This window comes from Clupea harengus, chromosome 19 (genome assembly GCF_900700415.2).
Source record: "Clupea harengus chromosome 19, Ch_v2.0.2, whole genome shotgun sequence".
Classification (NCBI taxonomy): Eukaryota; Metazoa; Chordata; class Actinopteri; order Clupeiformes; family Clupeidae; genus Clupea; species Clupea harengus.
This window is the reverse complement of record NC_045170.1, coordinates 22,880,815-22,897,469: the sequence shown is the minus strand read 5'-3', so window position 1 is coordinate 22,897,469 and position 16,655 is coordinate 22,880,815. Positions and strand designations below refer to the sequence as shown.

Genomic DNA, 16,655 nt, shown 5'->3' with positions numbered 1-16,655 from the left:
TCATATCCGCCCCAGAATTAGGGGCTCTGTTGTGGGTACGAGCCCGCCCCCAGCTGGCTGTGCCTCTGAAGGCCTCCTCCGACCGTGGGGTTGTAAGAACTTTTGTTTTGTTGTCGCTGCGGTCGCTCAGAAGAAGATGAGGATGAACACTGACTTTTTTTCTGTCGCCGCATCAATTGGTTCCTTTCTCCCGCCCCCCCCCCCCCCCCCCCCCCTCCCATCCCTCAACCCCCCCACCCCACCACAAACATCCCACCCCCTGTTTTCCCGTCCCTGTCTCTTGTCTTTGTGTTTTAAGTCAACACAGATTTTGACAATCAAAGCAAGCCTGTCCCTCTGCATGGGCAGATTTGCATCCACATCCAGAATGCACCGTGATATGTGATATACGAATAGAATGAATACCCAGAATGCACTGTGATATGTGATATATGAACATAATGAATACCCGCTGTGATGCTTTAGTTTTCCCAACAGAATCTTTTCATTATGCAATTCTGTGTTGGGCAAAAAGCAAAAGCAGGAAAGAAATATGGCGCACTTGCCGTTTGTCATAGATTGAGCTCAGTGGAGGGGCATGCTAACGTCAAGGGTGGCAAGGTGGAGGTTGTGCTGGTGATGGGGTTGAGGGGGGGGGGGGTATGGGGGGATTTAATTGTTTGGGGATGAATTGGCTCCAAGGAGTTAAAACACAATAAGCTCATGAATCGATTTGGTCCGCTCCTGAACAGGCTTGAATGAATTGCATCCCTGTAATGGAGTGTAATTCATGTCTGTGTACCACCAGGGCAGTGCACGGGGACACTTCAGGCCCCTGACCTATTTCTTTTCCGACGGTGGAGAGGACAATCTCTTCTCCTTCATCACTTTATCATTCCAGTTATAATTTGACAAGCCTCACTGCAAGGATGCTGTTGCAAATTTGGGCAAAATCAAATGTCCGACTGCTGGCCTGAGAGCTCTGTGTGTGTGTGTGTGTGTGTGTGTGTGTGTGTGTGTGTGTGTGTGTGTGTGTGTGTGTGTGTGTGTGTGTGTGTGTGTGTGTGTGTGTGTGTGTGTGTGTGTGTGTGTGTGTGTGTGTGTGTGTGTGTGTGTGTGTAACTAAACTCTCAGCTATCGATTTCCCATTTAACTCCCATAAAGGATGTCCACTAAATCAGTTCTAGGGGAGCTTTAATGGCCCAGAGACGTGTGAATCGACCTTTTAATTCCTTAGCCATTGTAGTGGCACATGACAATATTACTCCCTCAGGATTGATGACGGCTGCTTCGTCCGACTTCGGAGAACTTCAGAGCCAAGTGAGAAGGAGAAAATCAAGCGCGACAACAGTAAACCATAGCTCCCGTCAGGGCGTGTCTTTCTCTCCCCAGGTAGGTTGACCTCTTGTTCCTGGGAGGTGATCTAAGCTCATTATTACTCATTTTATTATTTGCTCCGTTGTTCAGGAAGAGTGACCAGATGCTCTAGCAGGAGGGAGCATCCAGCACCCAGCCGCGTCCTGACGCATCCAATTGGTTGGGAGAGGGAGAGTGTTCTGGGGGTTAAAGGGCAGATTCTTCCAGAGGGGAAACGCCATCTGCCTACCGTTGTCGGGGTCGGAGTCTTCGCCCCATTTCTGATTTCCTCCGAATGTCTCCTCGCATCACAGAGACGAAACACCAGACCACAACAATCACAGAACAGCCGATTCCAGGCTAATGTATACCACCTCAGACAGAGTGGAATACTGGTTCATATTATGTGCTGTTAGGGTATATAAGTTATTGATTTCTTTTGTATATGTGAGATGTAAAAGACATCCCTGGGTCATACACAATATTCTTGAAAACCTTTACATACAGTATGTATCTGTCTCATTTTTTATTTCATTTTCATGAAATGTATATTTTATATACTTAAATGTTAAGGTTTAGTTAATGTATTGACATATCCTTTGACCCCTCACATCACCCTGTATAACACACAACATTAAACACAAGCATGGGCTGCATAGGGTAAATTATATGAAAACATGTGTGTGTGTCACACACTGCCTGACGTGGTACCCACTCCATAACGCTGTTTCCCCATCTTATCCTGCGGGCTGGCTCTTGTCCGAGGCATTGTTAGCGAGTGTTTGATTGCCATGTCAGAGGGTCCTGGGCAGATTCAGACAGAAACGAGCTGAGGGGCCGTTATAGTATGCGGTGGTGGCACATTTGTGCGCCAGTGATTGAGGGCATATTTCTGGGCACCGGAGTTGTGCGTCACTGATAAATGTTGCCTCATTTTCTGCTTGATTTATAGCGTCTCTTCTGGTGTCCCTGTCCTGAGAAGCCGGGGAGCGGAATCCGTCTCCGTCCAACCGGCTCGTGTCAGTCAGGCGTGATTTTGCTGATGTCGGTGGAAGACAGCTTGTGTTCCAGTTTTTTCGCTCATATTTTTCATGTGAGTCAGTGCTTTCTGAGAGGCTGCTCGGGAGACGTGAATAGACCGAAGCCTCTAAATCTGACAAACATTATAAACATATCGCCAGGCTGTGACACCCCAAGGACTGATGGCCCTCTGCAAATAGACCAAATCTGTCCTTCGAGACCCTTCACACATCCTCCTCTGAATGGCCTCCCTCTGGAAAACCATCAGAGCATTAGATGCTCGATGCTCCGGGGGAGAAAGGCTTTTGTTCTTGAGGATATTTGTCTCCTAAATCTCAGACTCCAACCCCCTGACCCCTCCCTCGCCCCTACCCCTGCTGACTCACTACTGTGGCCTTAACAGGACTGCAGTCACAGTTCTACTTCCTGCTCACTGAACTGACTCAAATTGAGGCCGTGTGCTTTATTGGGCTCACCCATGAAATGTCTCTGACTGACTAACCAGTCGTACTGTATATGCCACACTGACCTGTCGTACTGTACTGTACATGCCACACTGACCTGTCGTACTGTACTGTATTTGCCACACTAACATGTCGTACTGTACATGCCACACTGACCTGTCGTACTGTACTGTATATGCCACACTGACCTGTCGTACTGTACTGTATATGCCACACTGACCTGTCGTACTGTACTGTATATGCCACACTGACCTGTCGTACTGTACTGTACATGCCACACTGACCTGTCGTACTGTACTGTATATGCCACACTGACCTGTCGTACTGTACTGTACATGCCACACTGACCTGTCGTACTGTACATGCCACACTGACCTGTCGTACTGTACTGTATATGCCACACTGACCTGTCATACTGTACATGCCACACTGACCTGTCATACTGTACATGCCACACTGACCGTGAAAGAGCAAACAGAAGGAGCAGTAGCATCTCATGTGATGGAGTGAGCCTCTGTGAGTCACATGACCCCATGGGGTGTGAGGTTTGTATAATGAGGCCGCACGCACTTGATGAAGTGACGTGTCAGGAAAAGTGGGGCAGTGTAACAGATTTTCCCACCATGTCAGCCCACTGACGTAGGAAGACAGTATACCCTCTGACACACACACACACACACACACACACACACACACGCACGCACGCACACTGCAGGAGAATGACTGTAATGATCTCTAAATATCAACTGCATGCCAACAGGAAGTGACGTGTGTGTGTGTGTGTGTGTGTGTGTGTGTGTGTGTGTGTGTGTGTGTGTTCCAATATGATGTAGTATTCCTTCCTCAGCTGGCTCAGCTGGTCAACTTCTTTCATTGGCATTCATATCCAAATGATAAAGCTGGCACTTTGCATGTTGTGTGTGTGTGTGTGTGTGTGTGTGAGTGAGTGAAGCATCCATTGTAAAATACATTAAAAGCTCATAGGAGCCGAACTGTACAACTATATTTAGGCATCATTTAATTAATTGAATCATTCATTCATCATTTAAAATGTAAATGCCCATATCAATTATCAAGACATTTTGTTAGATACGCCTTAAAAAAAGAACATCTTAATCACAGTTGTTGTTATGGTGGCGGTCACAGCCCCCTCAGCCTGGGTGACGGGGTCACGACCCTTACTATCTGCTGAGCGCCAGCCATGTGGTTGTCCCTTACCACACAAGTGTGTGAAGTGCCATTGATCAGCTCAATGAGGCAACAAGATCCAAGAACTTTTAAGTGCATGCTTCAGATCCATACTGCTGTGCAGAAAAGAAAAAAAACATCCCTTGCAAATCTCTCGGTTTACTCTAGATTACGACAGTATTCTGTCTTTTCCTTTCTAATTTCACAAACATAATTTTAGATGAAGGATTACCTTCTGAGCACAGATTATGGTCTGATTTGAAATGACTTAGGCTGTTGATATTTGAGCTCAAAAGACACCCCTCCCTACCGTGCTCCTGAAGCATGTGTGTTGATGTGGATTGCAAAACACTGATAAAGGAAGGTGCCTGCGTGGAAACCCCAGTGGAACGCTCCATGAGGCATCTTTTTTGTTGGTTCTATGGTTGGGCAGTCATGTTGTTGTTCAGCACTTGTGGGCTACAAACAGCGCATGTTGTATGGTGAAAGAGGGCCTTTACGAATCCCTGGGTAAAATATGCAGCACGTGCTGCAGCTGTCTCCAGACAGTTGTGTGTTGTTGTTGTATTCTGCTGCGGAGGATCTAGGTTGCTGGCTATGAGGACTTTCATGTGACAGTGAGAGGATTGATTGCTGTGGGAAGTCCCCAACCAATAGCACAAGGAATTGAACATGCTTTCCTGTGTATAACTCAAATAAAATGTTTAAGCACAAACACTGAATGGACAGCTAGAGGACCGTGAGGAGCCATTTGCTGAATTTTACAAAAAAAGCATAAGGGATTAGACTGCACCTTTACTGATTACATTTCTGTGTTTGACACCTCAATGATGCATGTCAGTCACTGGGTAGGTTCTGGGCTGGAAACTGACTTTAATCAGGTACAGATCTGTTGGATCCACACCAATACCTATTGGAGACAGTGGTGGACATTTTATTCAAGTAGTACATTTATTCAAGTACAGTACTTAAGTACAATTTTGAGGTACTTTACTTGCGTATTTCCATTTTATCACACTGACATCTGACATCTTACAAAAAGCAGTGTGTAATCAGGGTCACATTTCCGATGTCTACGAATTATTAAAAGCGCCACAAAATAGTGATTTGTCTCTCCAATCCTCTCACATAGTTTAATTTCAATAAATGTTGAAATTATTCAATAGCTCGCAAAAAGTCCAAAAACTGAAAAAAAAACGTGTTAATCAATCAATTAATTATTTTACCACTGGATATAGAGTCAACTATCATCTGTGATGCTAGTGTTCAGTTTGTGAATTGACAAGCGGTCAACATTATGAAATGAGAAGAGTGTATCTGTATCACCAGGTAAGGTGCCCTTTCCACTCAAACCATGAAGTCACTGGAAAACATTTTGTTTCAGCAAGGTCTTCTAGATTGATTACTAACGAGTCACTTCACAGTAATTATCCTGATTGGTCACACCTGTGTGATTCCTAATGACTCAAGTTGAAGTATTTGATTCAGGTGCTGTGTCTAATTACCTGATACAGCCCCAGTAGACTGCTAGCTGAGGAGGCTCAATATAAAAAGCCCATATGTACACTTTGTACAAGTTACAGGGTGTTGAGTGGTTAGACTTTGTCTAGTTGTGTGCTTTGTCTGACAACCATGCTTTCTAGGACTTCTTTGTGGAGGTAAGTACATTACGACTGTTTTGTAGGGTTACTTTAAAACAACTTAAACTCCATGAGGGAAGCACTGTATTGAAAATGTCTTTTGGTGTTTTGCAGGGTAGGCCTGTATTTCCTGCTGGCTGTTCCTCTGAGCTCCTCAACAAGATACTATGGTAGCCTTAACTGTTCTCTTATATTAAAAAAAGCACTGCATGCACACATTTGCCTAATTGGTATTCTACTTTAAGCTCAGATAAAAGCAACACAAATTGAGAAACTAGTGAAACCTTGCAAACAATGGATGTCTCGCTAATCTAGTTGGCATTGGCATAGTGGCAGCATCAAAATTAATTTGAACATGCCGACCAAAACTTGTTGTCTGTTGTCCACTCAAAAGTGGCAAATTGTTGCTTGAGTTTATCATCTTATGCACTTTTTCCCCAAATTGCAGGTTCTGATGAGGCAAGCTATAATGGCCCTTCCCAGAGCCAGTGGGGAAAGCGATCAGACGACTCACTGACCCCAGCTCGGGCACGTCAGCATCAAGGCCATTCGTCAAGAGGATACGCCACAGTAGCCGTCAGACCTAGCAGCAGCACGGCTAAGAGCCAATACTCCAAATCTGGCACTGAAAGCAGGAAGCCTAGTCTCTACCCTCTTCCCCAAGGCGGGCAGAAAGATCTACCCACGAGTGGAAGTTCGTACAGAGAAAATGTCCCCTACAAAAGCCCTCCCACCTCCTGGAAGGTCAGACCTGATTCCTCCAAGAGTTATGGCCCTTCTGTGAAGGCACCTAAAAGGGGGTCGACCAGTGCCATGAGCGACCGGTCTATGAGCAGCACACACTACAGGCCTGCTACGCCACCAGCAAAGGCTTCCATCGGCTCCGGTCAGTACAGACCACATGGAGATAAACCTACCTTTGGCAAATCTAAGGAAACCAAACAGGTGCGTGTTAGGCCCCACCACTCGTTTTCGTCCGCTGAACTTTCCTCTGGCAGTTTGGGGTTCCCTCAGCCCCAGTTGGCCAAAACTGAAGTCTCCTCTCCTTATGGCCAGAGGGGCTCGGCAACATCCAAGAGTTCCCATTCTCAAAGGTCATTCAAGGCTGTCCCTCAAAGCCAAACGGAATATAGGAGTGGAAACATTGGCTACCCTAGCGGCTACACGATGAAGAATAATGGCCGGAATACTGGTTACTCCAGCAGTGTTTTGCCTCAGCAGCAGGATGATGATGATGATGATGATGATGATTCCTCCCTCACCACCATCCCCAGCGTTCTTGGCAAGGGCGTCATCATGACGATATCGGCAAACGGACGGCAGATAAAGACTGGACAGGGCGTGCCTAAGTTTAGGCCAGGTCCCCCACCTCAGACCGCTAATCCATCCTATGGGTCAACGGGTGGTTATAAAAGGTGGAGAGTGTAACTGTGGCATCAGGTAAGGTGCCCTTTCCACCCAAACCATAAAAACAGTGGATGTCATTTTGTCTAGGGGTATAATTGTCTTTAATTTTAAAAAAATCTTTGTTTCAGGATTCTAGTCTGATGGGGACCTATCTATGGCAGAAACCTCTACTTTACCTGCTGTGAAAAAGGTGTCCAGGACCTGATGACTTTGGTTTTGCTATAAATGTTCATGAAGTGTCAAATGTCTTGAGAAATAAAATCATGATGACCGTTACTCTTGTCTGCGTTTAGTGTTTAAAAAAAAAAAAAAATTGTGTCTTTTTAAATATACGTCAAACATTCACTTTCTTGCAATTGAATGACCTGCCAGGAGGTGTGTAATTTGTTTAGCACATGACTCCAGTGCCACCTACTGTCTTGCTGAATTATGGTGAAATGTATACTTCAGTGGATCTTTTCACAGCACAACCTTGTGTTTATTGTATTAATTTTTTTTTCTCGACCATTTCAATTATAAACCGCATGTCGTAGCCTAAAACAGACTACATTTTGTGGTTGAACCAGAAGTCTTTTCCATTGGCGCGTGCTCCAGCTGTTTCCAGAAAGTTGTGCGTTGTTGTATTCTGCTGCGGAGGATCTAGATTGCTGGCTATGAGGACTTTCATGTGACAGTGAGAGGATTGATTGCTGTGGGAAGTCCCCAACCGATAGCACAAGGAATTGAACATGCTTTTCTGTGTATAACTAAAATAAAATGTTTAAGCACAAACACTGAATGGACAGCTAGAGGACCGTGAGGAGCCATTTCCTGAATTTGACAAAAAAAGCATATGGGATTAGACTGCACCTTTACTGATTACATTTCTGTGTTTGACACTTTAATGATGCATGTCAGTCACTGGGTAGGTTCTGGGCTGGAAACTGACTTTAATCAGGTACAGATCTGTTGGATCCACACTAATACCTATTGGAGACAGTGGTGGACATTTTATTCAAGTAGTACATTCATTCAAGTACAGTACTTAAGTACAATTTTGAGGTACTTTACTTGAGTATTTCCATGTTCTGCTACATCACACTTCCACACCACTACATTTCAGAGGTAAATATTGTACTTTCGACTCCACTACATTTATTTGACAGCTTTAGTTACAAGTTACTTTTAAGATGAAGATTTTACACAATGGATAATATCACAAGCTTTTACAATACAACACATTGTTAAAGATTAAACCAGTGGTGTCCAACATTTTTGACTTCTGATATCTTACAAAAAGAAGTCTGTAGTCAGGGTTACTTTTCAGATGTCTGTTATTAAAAGCGCCACCAAATAGTGATGTATCTCTCTAATCCTCTCACATAGTTTCATTTCATTAAAGTAGCTCACAAAAAGGCCAAAAACTGAAAAAAAACTCTCATTAATCATTCAGTTAATTATTTTACCACTGGATGTAGAGTCAACTATCTCCTGTGATGCTAGTGTTCAGTTTGTGAATTGACAAGCGACAAGTCAACATTATGAAATGAGAAGAGTGTATTTGTACCACCAGGGGGGTATTCCACGTACGTGGTGACAATCCTGGATAAGTTAACTCAGAGTAAGTGGTAAACCTCCTAATAGAAGAGCCCTCTGACGTTGTTTTGCTAGGAGAATAAATCAATGGGGGTTCTTTTATTTGGAGGTTTACCACTTACTCTGAGGTAACTTATCCAGGTTTGTCACTAAACCACGTATGTGGAATACCCCCCAGGTAAGGTGCCCTTTCCACTCAAACCATAAAGTCAGTGGAAAACATTTGGTTTCAGCAAGGTCTTCTAGATTGATTACTAACGAGTCACATCACAGTAATTATCCTGATTGGTCACACCTGTGTGATTCCTAATGACTCAAGTTGAAGTCAGGTGCTGTGTCTAATTACCTGATACAGCCCCAGTAGACTGCTAGCTGAGGAGGCTCAATATAAAAACCCCATATATACACTTTGTACAAGTTACAGGGTGTTGAGTAGTTAGACATTGTCTAGTTGTGTGCGGTGTCTGACAACCATGCTTTTTGGGACTTCTTTGTGGAGGTGAGTACAGTACAGTACGACTGTTTTGTAGGGTTACTTTAAAACAACTTAAACTGCATGAGCGAAGCACTGTATTGAAAATGTCTTTTGGTGTTTTGCAGGGTAGGCCTGTATTTCCTGCTGGCTGTTCCTCTGAGCTCCTCAACAAGATACTATGGTAGCCTTAACTGTTCTAACTTACATTTTTTTTAAAAAAGCACTGCATGCACACATTTGCCTAATTGGTATTCTACTTTAGGCTCAGATAAAAGCAACACAAATTGAGTAAAACTAGTGAAACCTTGCAAACAATGGCTGTCTCGCTAATCTAGTTGGCATTGGCATAGTGGCAGCATCAAAATTAATTTGAACACACCGACCAAAACTTGTTGTCTGTTGTCCACTCAAAAGTGGCAAATTGTTGCTTGAGTTTATCTATTTATGCACTTTTCCCCCAAATTGCAGGTTCTGATGAGGCAAGCTATAATGGCCCTTCCCAAAGCCAGTGGGGAAAGCGATCAGACAGCTCACTGACCCCAGCTCAGGTGCGTCAGCATGAAGGCCATTCGTCAAGAGGATACGCCACAGTAGCCGTCAGACCTAGCAGCAGCACGGCTAAGAGCCAATACTCCAAATCTGGCACTGAAAGCAGGAAGCCTAGTCTCTACCCTCTTCCCCAAGGCGGGCAGAAAGATCTACCCACGAGTGGAAGTTCGTACAGAGAAAATGTCCCCTACAAAAGCCCTCCCACCTCCTGGAAGGTCAGGCCTGATTCCTCCAAGAGTTATGGCCCTTCTGTGAAGGCACCTAAAAGGGGGTCGACCAGTGCCATGAGCGACCGGTCTATGAGCAGCACACACTACAGGCCTGCTAAGCCACCAGCAAAGGCTTCCATCGGCTCCGGTCAGTACAGACCACATGGAGATAAACCTGCCTTTGGCAAATCTAAGGAAAGCAAACGGGTGTATGTTAGGCCCCACCACTCGTCCGCTAAACTTTCCTCTGGCAGTTTGGGGTTCCCTCAGCCCCAGTTGGCCAAAACTGAAGTCTCCTCTCCTTACGGCCAGAGGGGCTCAGCAACATCCAAGAGTTCCCATTCTCAAAGGCCATTCAAGGCTGTCCCTCAAAGCCAAACGGAATATAGGAGTGGAAACATTGGCTACCCTAGCGGCTACGCGATGAAGAATAATGGCCAGAATACTGGTTACTCCAGCAGTGTTTTGCCTCAGCAGGAGGAGGAGGAGGATGATGATGATGATGATGATGATTCCTCCCTCACCACCATCCCCAGCGCTCTTGGCAAGGGCATCATCATGACGATATCGGCAAACAAACGGCAGATAAAGACTGGACAGGGCGTGCCTAAGTTTAGGCCAGGTCCCCCACCTCAGACCGCTAATCCATCCTATGGGTCAACGGGTGGTTATAAAAGGTGGGGAGTGTAACTGTGGCATCAGGTAAGGTGCCCTTTCCACCCAAACCATAAAATCAGTGGATGTCATTTTGTCTAGGGGTATAATTGTCTTTAATTTAAAAAAAATCTTTTTCAGGATTCTAGTCTGATGGGGACCTATCTATGGCAGAAACCTCTACTTTACCTGCTGGGAAAAAGGTGTCCAGGACCTGATGACTTTGGTTTTGCTATAAATGTTCATGAAGTGTCAAATGCCTTGAGAAATAAAATCATGATGACTGTTACTCTTGTCTGCGTTTAGAGTGTGGTTTTTTTTTTTTTAATTTTTTTTTTAAAATATACGTCAAACATTCACTTTCTTGCAATTGAATGACCTGCCAGGAGGTGTGTAATTTGTTTAGCACATGACTCCAGTGCCACCTACTGTCTTGCTGAATTACGGTGAAATGTATACTTCAGCGGGTCTTTTCAGAGCACAAACTTGTGTTTATTTTATAAAAAAAAATTCTCGAACATTTCAATTATAACCAGCATGACGTAGCCTAAAACAGGCTATATTTTGTGGTTGAACCAGAAGTCTTTTCCGTCGGCCTCAAATTCCCGACGGAAAAGCAGTTGTCTGACGTAATCATTGTTTTGTGCAACTGTGCAAGGTAAAACAAGGTTTACCTGTTGCCGCAGGTACTCTTAAAAAAGGAAGCCTTTCTAAGCTCTTTTTTTCCAACTTCAATAATTGCTTCTACGTATTGGTGTAAGAGGAGCGTGTGCTCTCTACAACTATCAAATGGCTCTCGATGAAGACTTTAATTCCTTGTAAAACAACTACCGGGAAAGAATAGCTTGCTTTTTGACTTCCGGAAAAATTCTGCTGTAGCCAGTGGACTACCTTTATGCCATATGCCGTAAGTAAATTCTTGGTATGTTTAAAGTAAACGAAACCAACACAATTGTAATCGTTTGGGGGCATTTTTCATTTATAACTATTCAGTCAACTTCCTCGTTGGCCGGCACGTTTAGGAAATTGAAGATCACTGCGATCTAATGTTTAGATCTTTTCTTTTCTTCGTAATTCATTTAATCCATTAATTTGTCTTAATGTGAAGTTAGCGGTTAAAATAAGTAGTCGGTCTGCTATTCTGCCGTATGGCAATTGGAAAGTGGTCGCAAACAGGTGAGGACTCGTAGGCCTGGAGAGTCCACCATTGCCATTGGGTCATGTACAAGCAACGAATTCGGCTTTTTTTTAAAAAAAAATTTAATTAGGACATATACCTCTACAGGTACTTTCCTGTCCAGAATGCTGGTAGAAATAGACTGAAACGCCTTAGGACCCTGTGTCCCTTTAGTATTTTGGTGGAGGTTAAGGGCTAATGGTTGTTGTGTAAACATTAACACGCATTATATTTCTTCTCTTGCATTTTTGGATAGCTTCTACGAAACAAAATGCAGATACAGCACTACTAAAACTGCCACTGTTACAGTGCCTGCTATGGTTATGACTTATGTTGGGATTTCGTTTATTCAAAGGCTAAGGTTGCTCTTTTAATTCGATTTTCACATGACTTGGGCGACATGGCTACAAGCTGCCTGTTCAAGCAGCCTATCTGAAATATATCCTACGTTGAGCACACTCGCCAGTGTCAGATTTGATGGTTGCATTCACGAAACCCTGAGAAACACGTGTCTTGATCAGGTGCCACTTTTGGTCAAAGGATTGCAAGTATTTAACTCATGACTTTGATGTTTGAAGAGTCAAGCACTAGCCTACTTGATGGTTTTGACTGGTGCATGATGGTGGCTGGCAAATTATGCACTAAAAGCACTAGCCTAAGTCTTGCATTCTTTAAACTGGTTCACGTATTATCTTAACCCTTTATAGCCAATAGCCTCATCTAAAAGAACTTAATCTCTATGATTCTATTTTCATCACCTTGCTCATGACACACTCCTGACGCCTGCTAACCCATCTGAGCTTCTGCTTTTCCATTGTACATCACCTTCTTCCTGTGTGCCCTGTGACCTCATTTTCCTGGCCTTACCTTAGTCCCCTACTTCTTCTACCTGCACACCATTCACATCAGGATCAGCTGCTTCAGAAGGTCCTTCAACAAACATGACATTTGGCAGCAGAGTCTGTCTTGTTTTTGTTTTTGCAAATTCTTAGCCACTTGCTTGCACTTTGTCACACTAAACTTTGACACTAAGCGAAAGATATTTCATGGTTGACGCTGAGACAAAAAGTAGGGTAAGATGTGATTGGGCCAGCCAGTGTCAGTTCAGAAACGACCAATGGGACGCTCTATCTACTTTATAGGCCAGTCAAAAAATATATGAATTTAAAAAATAAATACATTTAAGATCGTGTGTGCCCAAAAGTGCCCAGTATGTCAGATGGCCAGTCCATCTTTTGGTCAAGGCTAGGGATTTATCTAATGATTTTAGTGTTTGAAGAGTCAATGAGTAAGCACTAGCCTACTTGATGGTTTTTCAAGATGGCGCTGGCAAATTATGACTAAAAGAAGTAGCCTAATTCTTGCATCCTTTAAACTGGTTCACATATTAACTTAATTTGCATTGTTGAGGGATTGCTTATGTGCTCATGACCCTAGCGATTCCATAGGAAAGCTGTACTTCTTGAGACATACATTTTGGACCACATTTTGAAACAAAACCCTACTCTTTGTTGCTCTGTTACTGACTAGAGAGTTCCTCAGGCTCAGTCATCACCTGCCATGAGTCCGGTCTCTGTGAGATGGTTAGCCCCCGCCATACTGCAAGCTGCACAGCCTAATAGTGAATTTCACAAAACATAAACTTGTTCGCACATTGTGTCCTCTTTTCTCAGGCCCTGGACCTCATGAACCATGTCTGGTCACCACACTGGAGGTCCTAACCCCGAGAAATGGAGCTTGACTGGGTCAGGAGGAAACAGCCTCGAACCCACCCACTCCCAGGGCGACAGTGGCAGCCTGGGCAGGCCCTATCAGGAGCGCTGCGTTGACCCCATTGAGCCTCCGTCGGTGCCCATGGGCACTGCCCACAAAGCTGACCCAAGATATGCTAACGGCAAGGAGGCAGAGATCCAGGACTTCCTGCCTGTGCCCGAGCCATCTTCGGGGACGTACATGTGCACCCCCTGCGTTTCTGTGGCGTCGTGTCGGACATTCGTGTGCAGCGTGGTGACGTGTGGTCTGTACCGGTTGTGCAGACGTATCCCATGCCTGGCACCCGAGGAGAGCCAATCACAGGAGGCCAAAGTGCCGTCCAGTTCCGCCCCCAGCTCCCCGGAGAAGGACGAATCAGAGTCCGGCTACACGGACATCTATTTCCGTGGCATGAAAGTGGACCCCATTGTGCTGGACGACGAGCCGGTTTTCTACAGACCCCCTCAACAGGACCTCCACAAGAGCGGGAGCGTATACCTGGATGGGTTCGAAGCGGTGGACGAATGGAGCGACGGTGGCGGCGATGTGGACTCGCTCATCTCGCGCAAGCTGCTGGAGCTCTACACACAGTTCCAGATCGACGAGCTGGCCAACTGCACGTCCGACTCTGTGTTCCTGAAGCGCACCAGCGACATCAGCCGCCTCATATCCGACATCGTGGCGGAGCACAAGCTGGAGGAGCAGGACGCCGAGTGCCGGCTGGTCCACGGCATCATCCGCCTGAGCACACGCAAGAGCAAGAAGAGGCCCCCGGTGCGCCGTGCGGTGACTCCCGCTGACAGCGGCACGGAAACGATGAAAGGAAGCTTCTCCCTCACAGACAGCAACTCCAGTAAGTGTGGCATTATTCAGAATGCTTAATTTCTCACTGTTGTTAATATTCAATTTTTTCTTTTACAAGTCGCTTTGGACAACAGCGTCTGGCAAATACTTTTAACTTAAGCTTAAGATTTGTAAACAGTGTGGTATTGCAGTTGCTGGAGGCTGGGAAACATCTGGTGTCTATGCTTAAATCATGAGACCCCCACCATTATCATCCATTTGGCTTCAGTTAGTGGTGACCTTTGTGTCTGAATGCTCCCGAGACATATTGTGATTAAAACATATTATCTTCCATGCTCACAGATGACCTTGATGTCCAGATATCCAAGGAGACAGCCTCAGATGTCAAAGCCAGACAAATGCGCCATAACAGCGATCGAGGTAACCAGTGTAATCTAAATAACTTTTTTTTTTCTGAGACGTTTGTCATCACCTAAGGGCAAGAATCATAGACTGCTCTCATATGAAAGAGCTCATTGTTTTCCTCTGACTTTATGATGAAGGAAATCTACTACAGTGTAAGAAATATTTAACAACAATGTTTGATACTGTATTCCAGTCATGACCGGTACACAAGATCGGCTTGATAATACTATATCTGAGAAACCACACCCATCAAAGGTTTTTGTTTCCTCGTTTGGTGGTTTTCTGTTTGCTTTTCCATCTCATGTTTTGGCTTCTGCCCTCCGGGAGGTTGTGGTTGTGTGTGAGGTCACTGATGTTTTCATCCTTGACTTGGAGAGTCGTTGACACAGTCACTCATTGTCAGGAAATGAACAATGCCTCCTTGTCCATTGCCAATCTGATCAGTTGCAAATGAATATTAATGTGTTTCTTACCTCTCCATATGAAATCATGTAGAGGGTCCCCTGTCATACTATTTGACAGGACTCATGAAGACCCACAAGTATAATTTCATAGCTATGTTGGCATTTCCTCAGATCTATATGTATCTTACAGGATGTAAAGTATCCTTTAAGTCACACAATACTAGTCTCTTAATGTTTTTATATGGGTGTTTGGAAACCTATGCATGTTATCAGGAAGAAGGTTACCCATATCCACACTGTAAAATGGACATATCTGCAACCTTTCTTGACTTGTGAGGTCATTGCAATGTCTGAATTAGAGTCTGAATTTTCATCATCATGATGATTTCATGAGACAATTTTAACAATGTGTGTATGTGTGTGTGCGTATGTTTTGTGTGTTTGACAGCTAACTCGTCTAGCTCGCCGACCACTTTCTCGCCAGCCTACCGCGAGACAGACACGGAATCTTCCGGCCTCCCGCTTCTCCCGCTTGATAGGTATCCTCGCACATGAACCCTGGGAAAACCCCGGATTGTTTTCCCTTTTTGGAAAACTAGGAAAACTGTGGAATAGTGCCTCCTCCAAAGGGAATAAGGTGAAGGAAAACTTAAGGTCAGTTATAATTTGAGCCATAGACAATTAGGGGAAGAAATCATTTTATGCGCTTTGATGAGCTGTACGCTTTGTCTTTTATTTTACGAATTAAGGTAATTTATATTGGTGCAAGTACTTTGTTGTTGTTTTTTGTTGTTGTTGTTATTGTTGTTGTTGACTTTCTTTTTTCTGAGATGAATGTGGTTCATTGTGCCATCCACTGTGTAGATAGAAGACAAAACAAATTTCTGTGTACGAGCAGGAGGAATGTAGACTGAGATAGAGAATAAGAGAGAGAGGGAGAGAGAAGAAAAAAAAGGGAAGTGAGAGAGAAGAAACCTGAAACCCTCCATACCTGTCATGCTTTTGCCCCAGTTGATCTGTATTGTGCATCATCATGTCATTACTGTTGAGATACTTAGAGTGTGCAGGCTCACCCTCGTCAGATCAAAATAAATATTCAGTCATTTAATAGATATTATGATCCTAACAGCTTACTGTATAGGGAAGGAACATGTGTTGGCATTATCTGTTCGACTGTGACTGTATCTCCGTCTATGTAAAGTCTTTTAGTGCTGTATCCTGTGTAGGTGTATAACATTCAGGGAATTGTTAGTGTAAATATACTGTGAATCTGAGGAGCTGTCCTAATATCCGCCGATGACGGCGACTAACAAAGTGTTTGTCCACGTGACAAAAAGTCAAATGGAGGGTTGAAGGACATCGTTTTATTATTTAGTAGAAGGATACGTTTTGAAAAATATTTTTTTGTATTGGTAAAAAGGAGTTCAAATGATTTTACCAAGCTTAACCTTGCTGTTTGTGGAAAGGATTCCATGTAGCATGTGTAATGTTCTGTCTGTGATGTTATTTTCTGTCTGCTAGAGAAGAAAAGTAGAGACAGTCCTTTGTCAATATCTGTCTTTGGGGTTTTATCCTGAAAATAAATAGTGAAGGAGAA

At 44.1% G+C, this 16,655-nt stretch overlaps 3 protein-coding genes across 5 annotated transcripts; all 3 read left to right on the top strand.

Moving 5' to 3' along the window:
- The first annotated feature begins 5,551 nt into the window (after positions 1 to 5,551).
- On the top strand, positions 5,552 to 7,330 carry LOC105903700. Of its 2 annotated transcripts, none has more exons than XM_031586547.1 (4): positions 5,552 to 5,665; positions 5,762 to 5,817; positions 6,096 to 7,062; positions 7,183 to 7,330. In XM_031586547.1, exons 1-4 carry the CDS (start codon positions 5,640 to 5,642, stop codon positions 7,193 to 7,195), a joined length of 1,062 nt encoding a protein of 353 aa, XP_031442407.1. In that variant the 5' UTR covers positions 5,552 to 5,639; the 3' UTR covers positions 7,196 to 7,330. The 2 variants fall into 2 exon arrangements, with proteins under 2 accessions (XP_031442407.1, XP_012686936.2); XM_012831482.2 differs by having other exon boundaries at positions 6,096 to 7,087.
- Positions 7,331 to 9,014: 1,684 nt separating this feature from the next.
- Positions 9,015 to 10,805, top strand: LOC105903701. The gene is made up of 4 exons (XM_012831483.2): positions 9,015 to 9,128; positions 9,230 to 9,285; positions 9,573 to 10,564; positions 10,658 to 10,805. The coding sequence occupies exons 1-3, from the start codon at positions 9,103 to 9,105 to the stop codon at positions 10,550 to 10,552; spliced, it is 1,062 nt and encodes a 353-aa protein (XP_012686937.2). The 5' UTR covers positions 9,015 to 9,102; the 3' UTR covers positions 10,553 to 10,564; positions 10,658 to 10,805.
- A 39-nt stretch (positions 10,806 to 10,844) lies between these two features.
- Positions 10,845 to 16,655, top strand: kdf1b (keratinocyte differentiation factor 1b). Of its 2 annotated transcripts, none has more exons than XM_012831390.3 (4): positions 10,845 to 11,423; positions 13,367 to 14,298; positions 14,592 to 14,669; positions 15,507 to 16,655. In XM_012831390.3, the coding sequence occupies exons 2-4, from the start codon at positions 13,386 to 13,388 to the stop codon at positions 15,611 to 15,613; spliced, it is 1,098 nt and encodes a 365-aa protein (XP_012686844.2). In that variant the 5' UTR covers positions 10,845 to 11,423; positions 13,367 to 13,385; the 3' UTR covers positions 15,614 to 16,655. The 2 variants fall into 2 exon arrangements, with proteins under 2 accessions (XP_012686844.2, XP_031442405.1); XM_031586545.2 differs by lacking the exon at positions 10,845 to 11,423 and adding an exon at positions 11,446 to 11,692.

Coding starts and splice junctions, on each gene's coding strand:
- LOC105903701 (XM_012831483.2), top strand. CDS start 9,103: ATGCTTTTTGGGACTTCTTTGTGGAG. Junction 9,129..9,229: donor TTTGGGACTTCTTTGTGGAG/GTGAGTACAGTA, acceptor GGTGTTTTGCAG/GGTAGGCCTGTATTTCCTGC. Junction 9,286..9,572: donor CTCCTCAACAAGATACTATG/GTAGCCTTAACT, acceptor CCCAAATTGCAG/GTTCTGATGAGGCAAGCTAT.
- LOC105903700 (XM_031586547.1), top strand. CDS start 5,640: ATGCTTTCTAGGACTTCTTTGTGGAG. Junction 5,666..5,761: donor TCTAGGACTTCTTTGTGGAG/GTAAGTACATTA, acceptor GGTGTTTTGCAG/GGTAGGCCTGTATTTCCTGC. Junction 5,818..6,095: donor CTCCTCAACAAGATACTATG/GTAGCCTTAACT, acceptor CCCAAATTGCAG/GTTCTGATGAGGCAAGCTAT.
- kdf1b (XM_012831390.3), top strand. CDS start 13,386: ATGTCTGGTCACCACACTGGAGGTCCTAACCCCGAGAAATGGAGCTTG. Junction 14,299..14,591: donor CCTCACAGACAGCAACTCCA/GTAAGTGTGGCA, acceptor CCATGCTCACAG/ATGACCTTGATGTCCAGATA. Junction 14,670..15,506: donor GCGCCATAACAGCGATCGAG/GTAACCAGTGTA, acceptor TGTGTTTGACAG/CTAACTCGTCTAGCTCGCCG.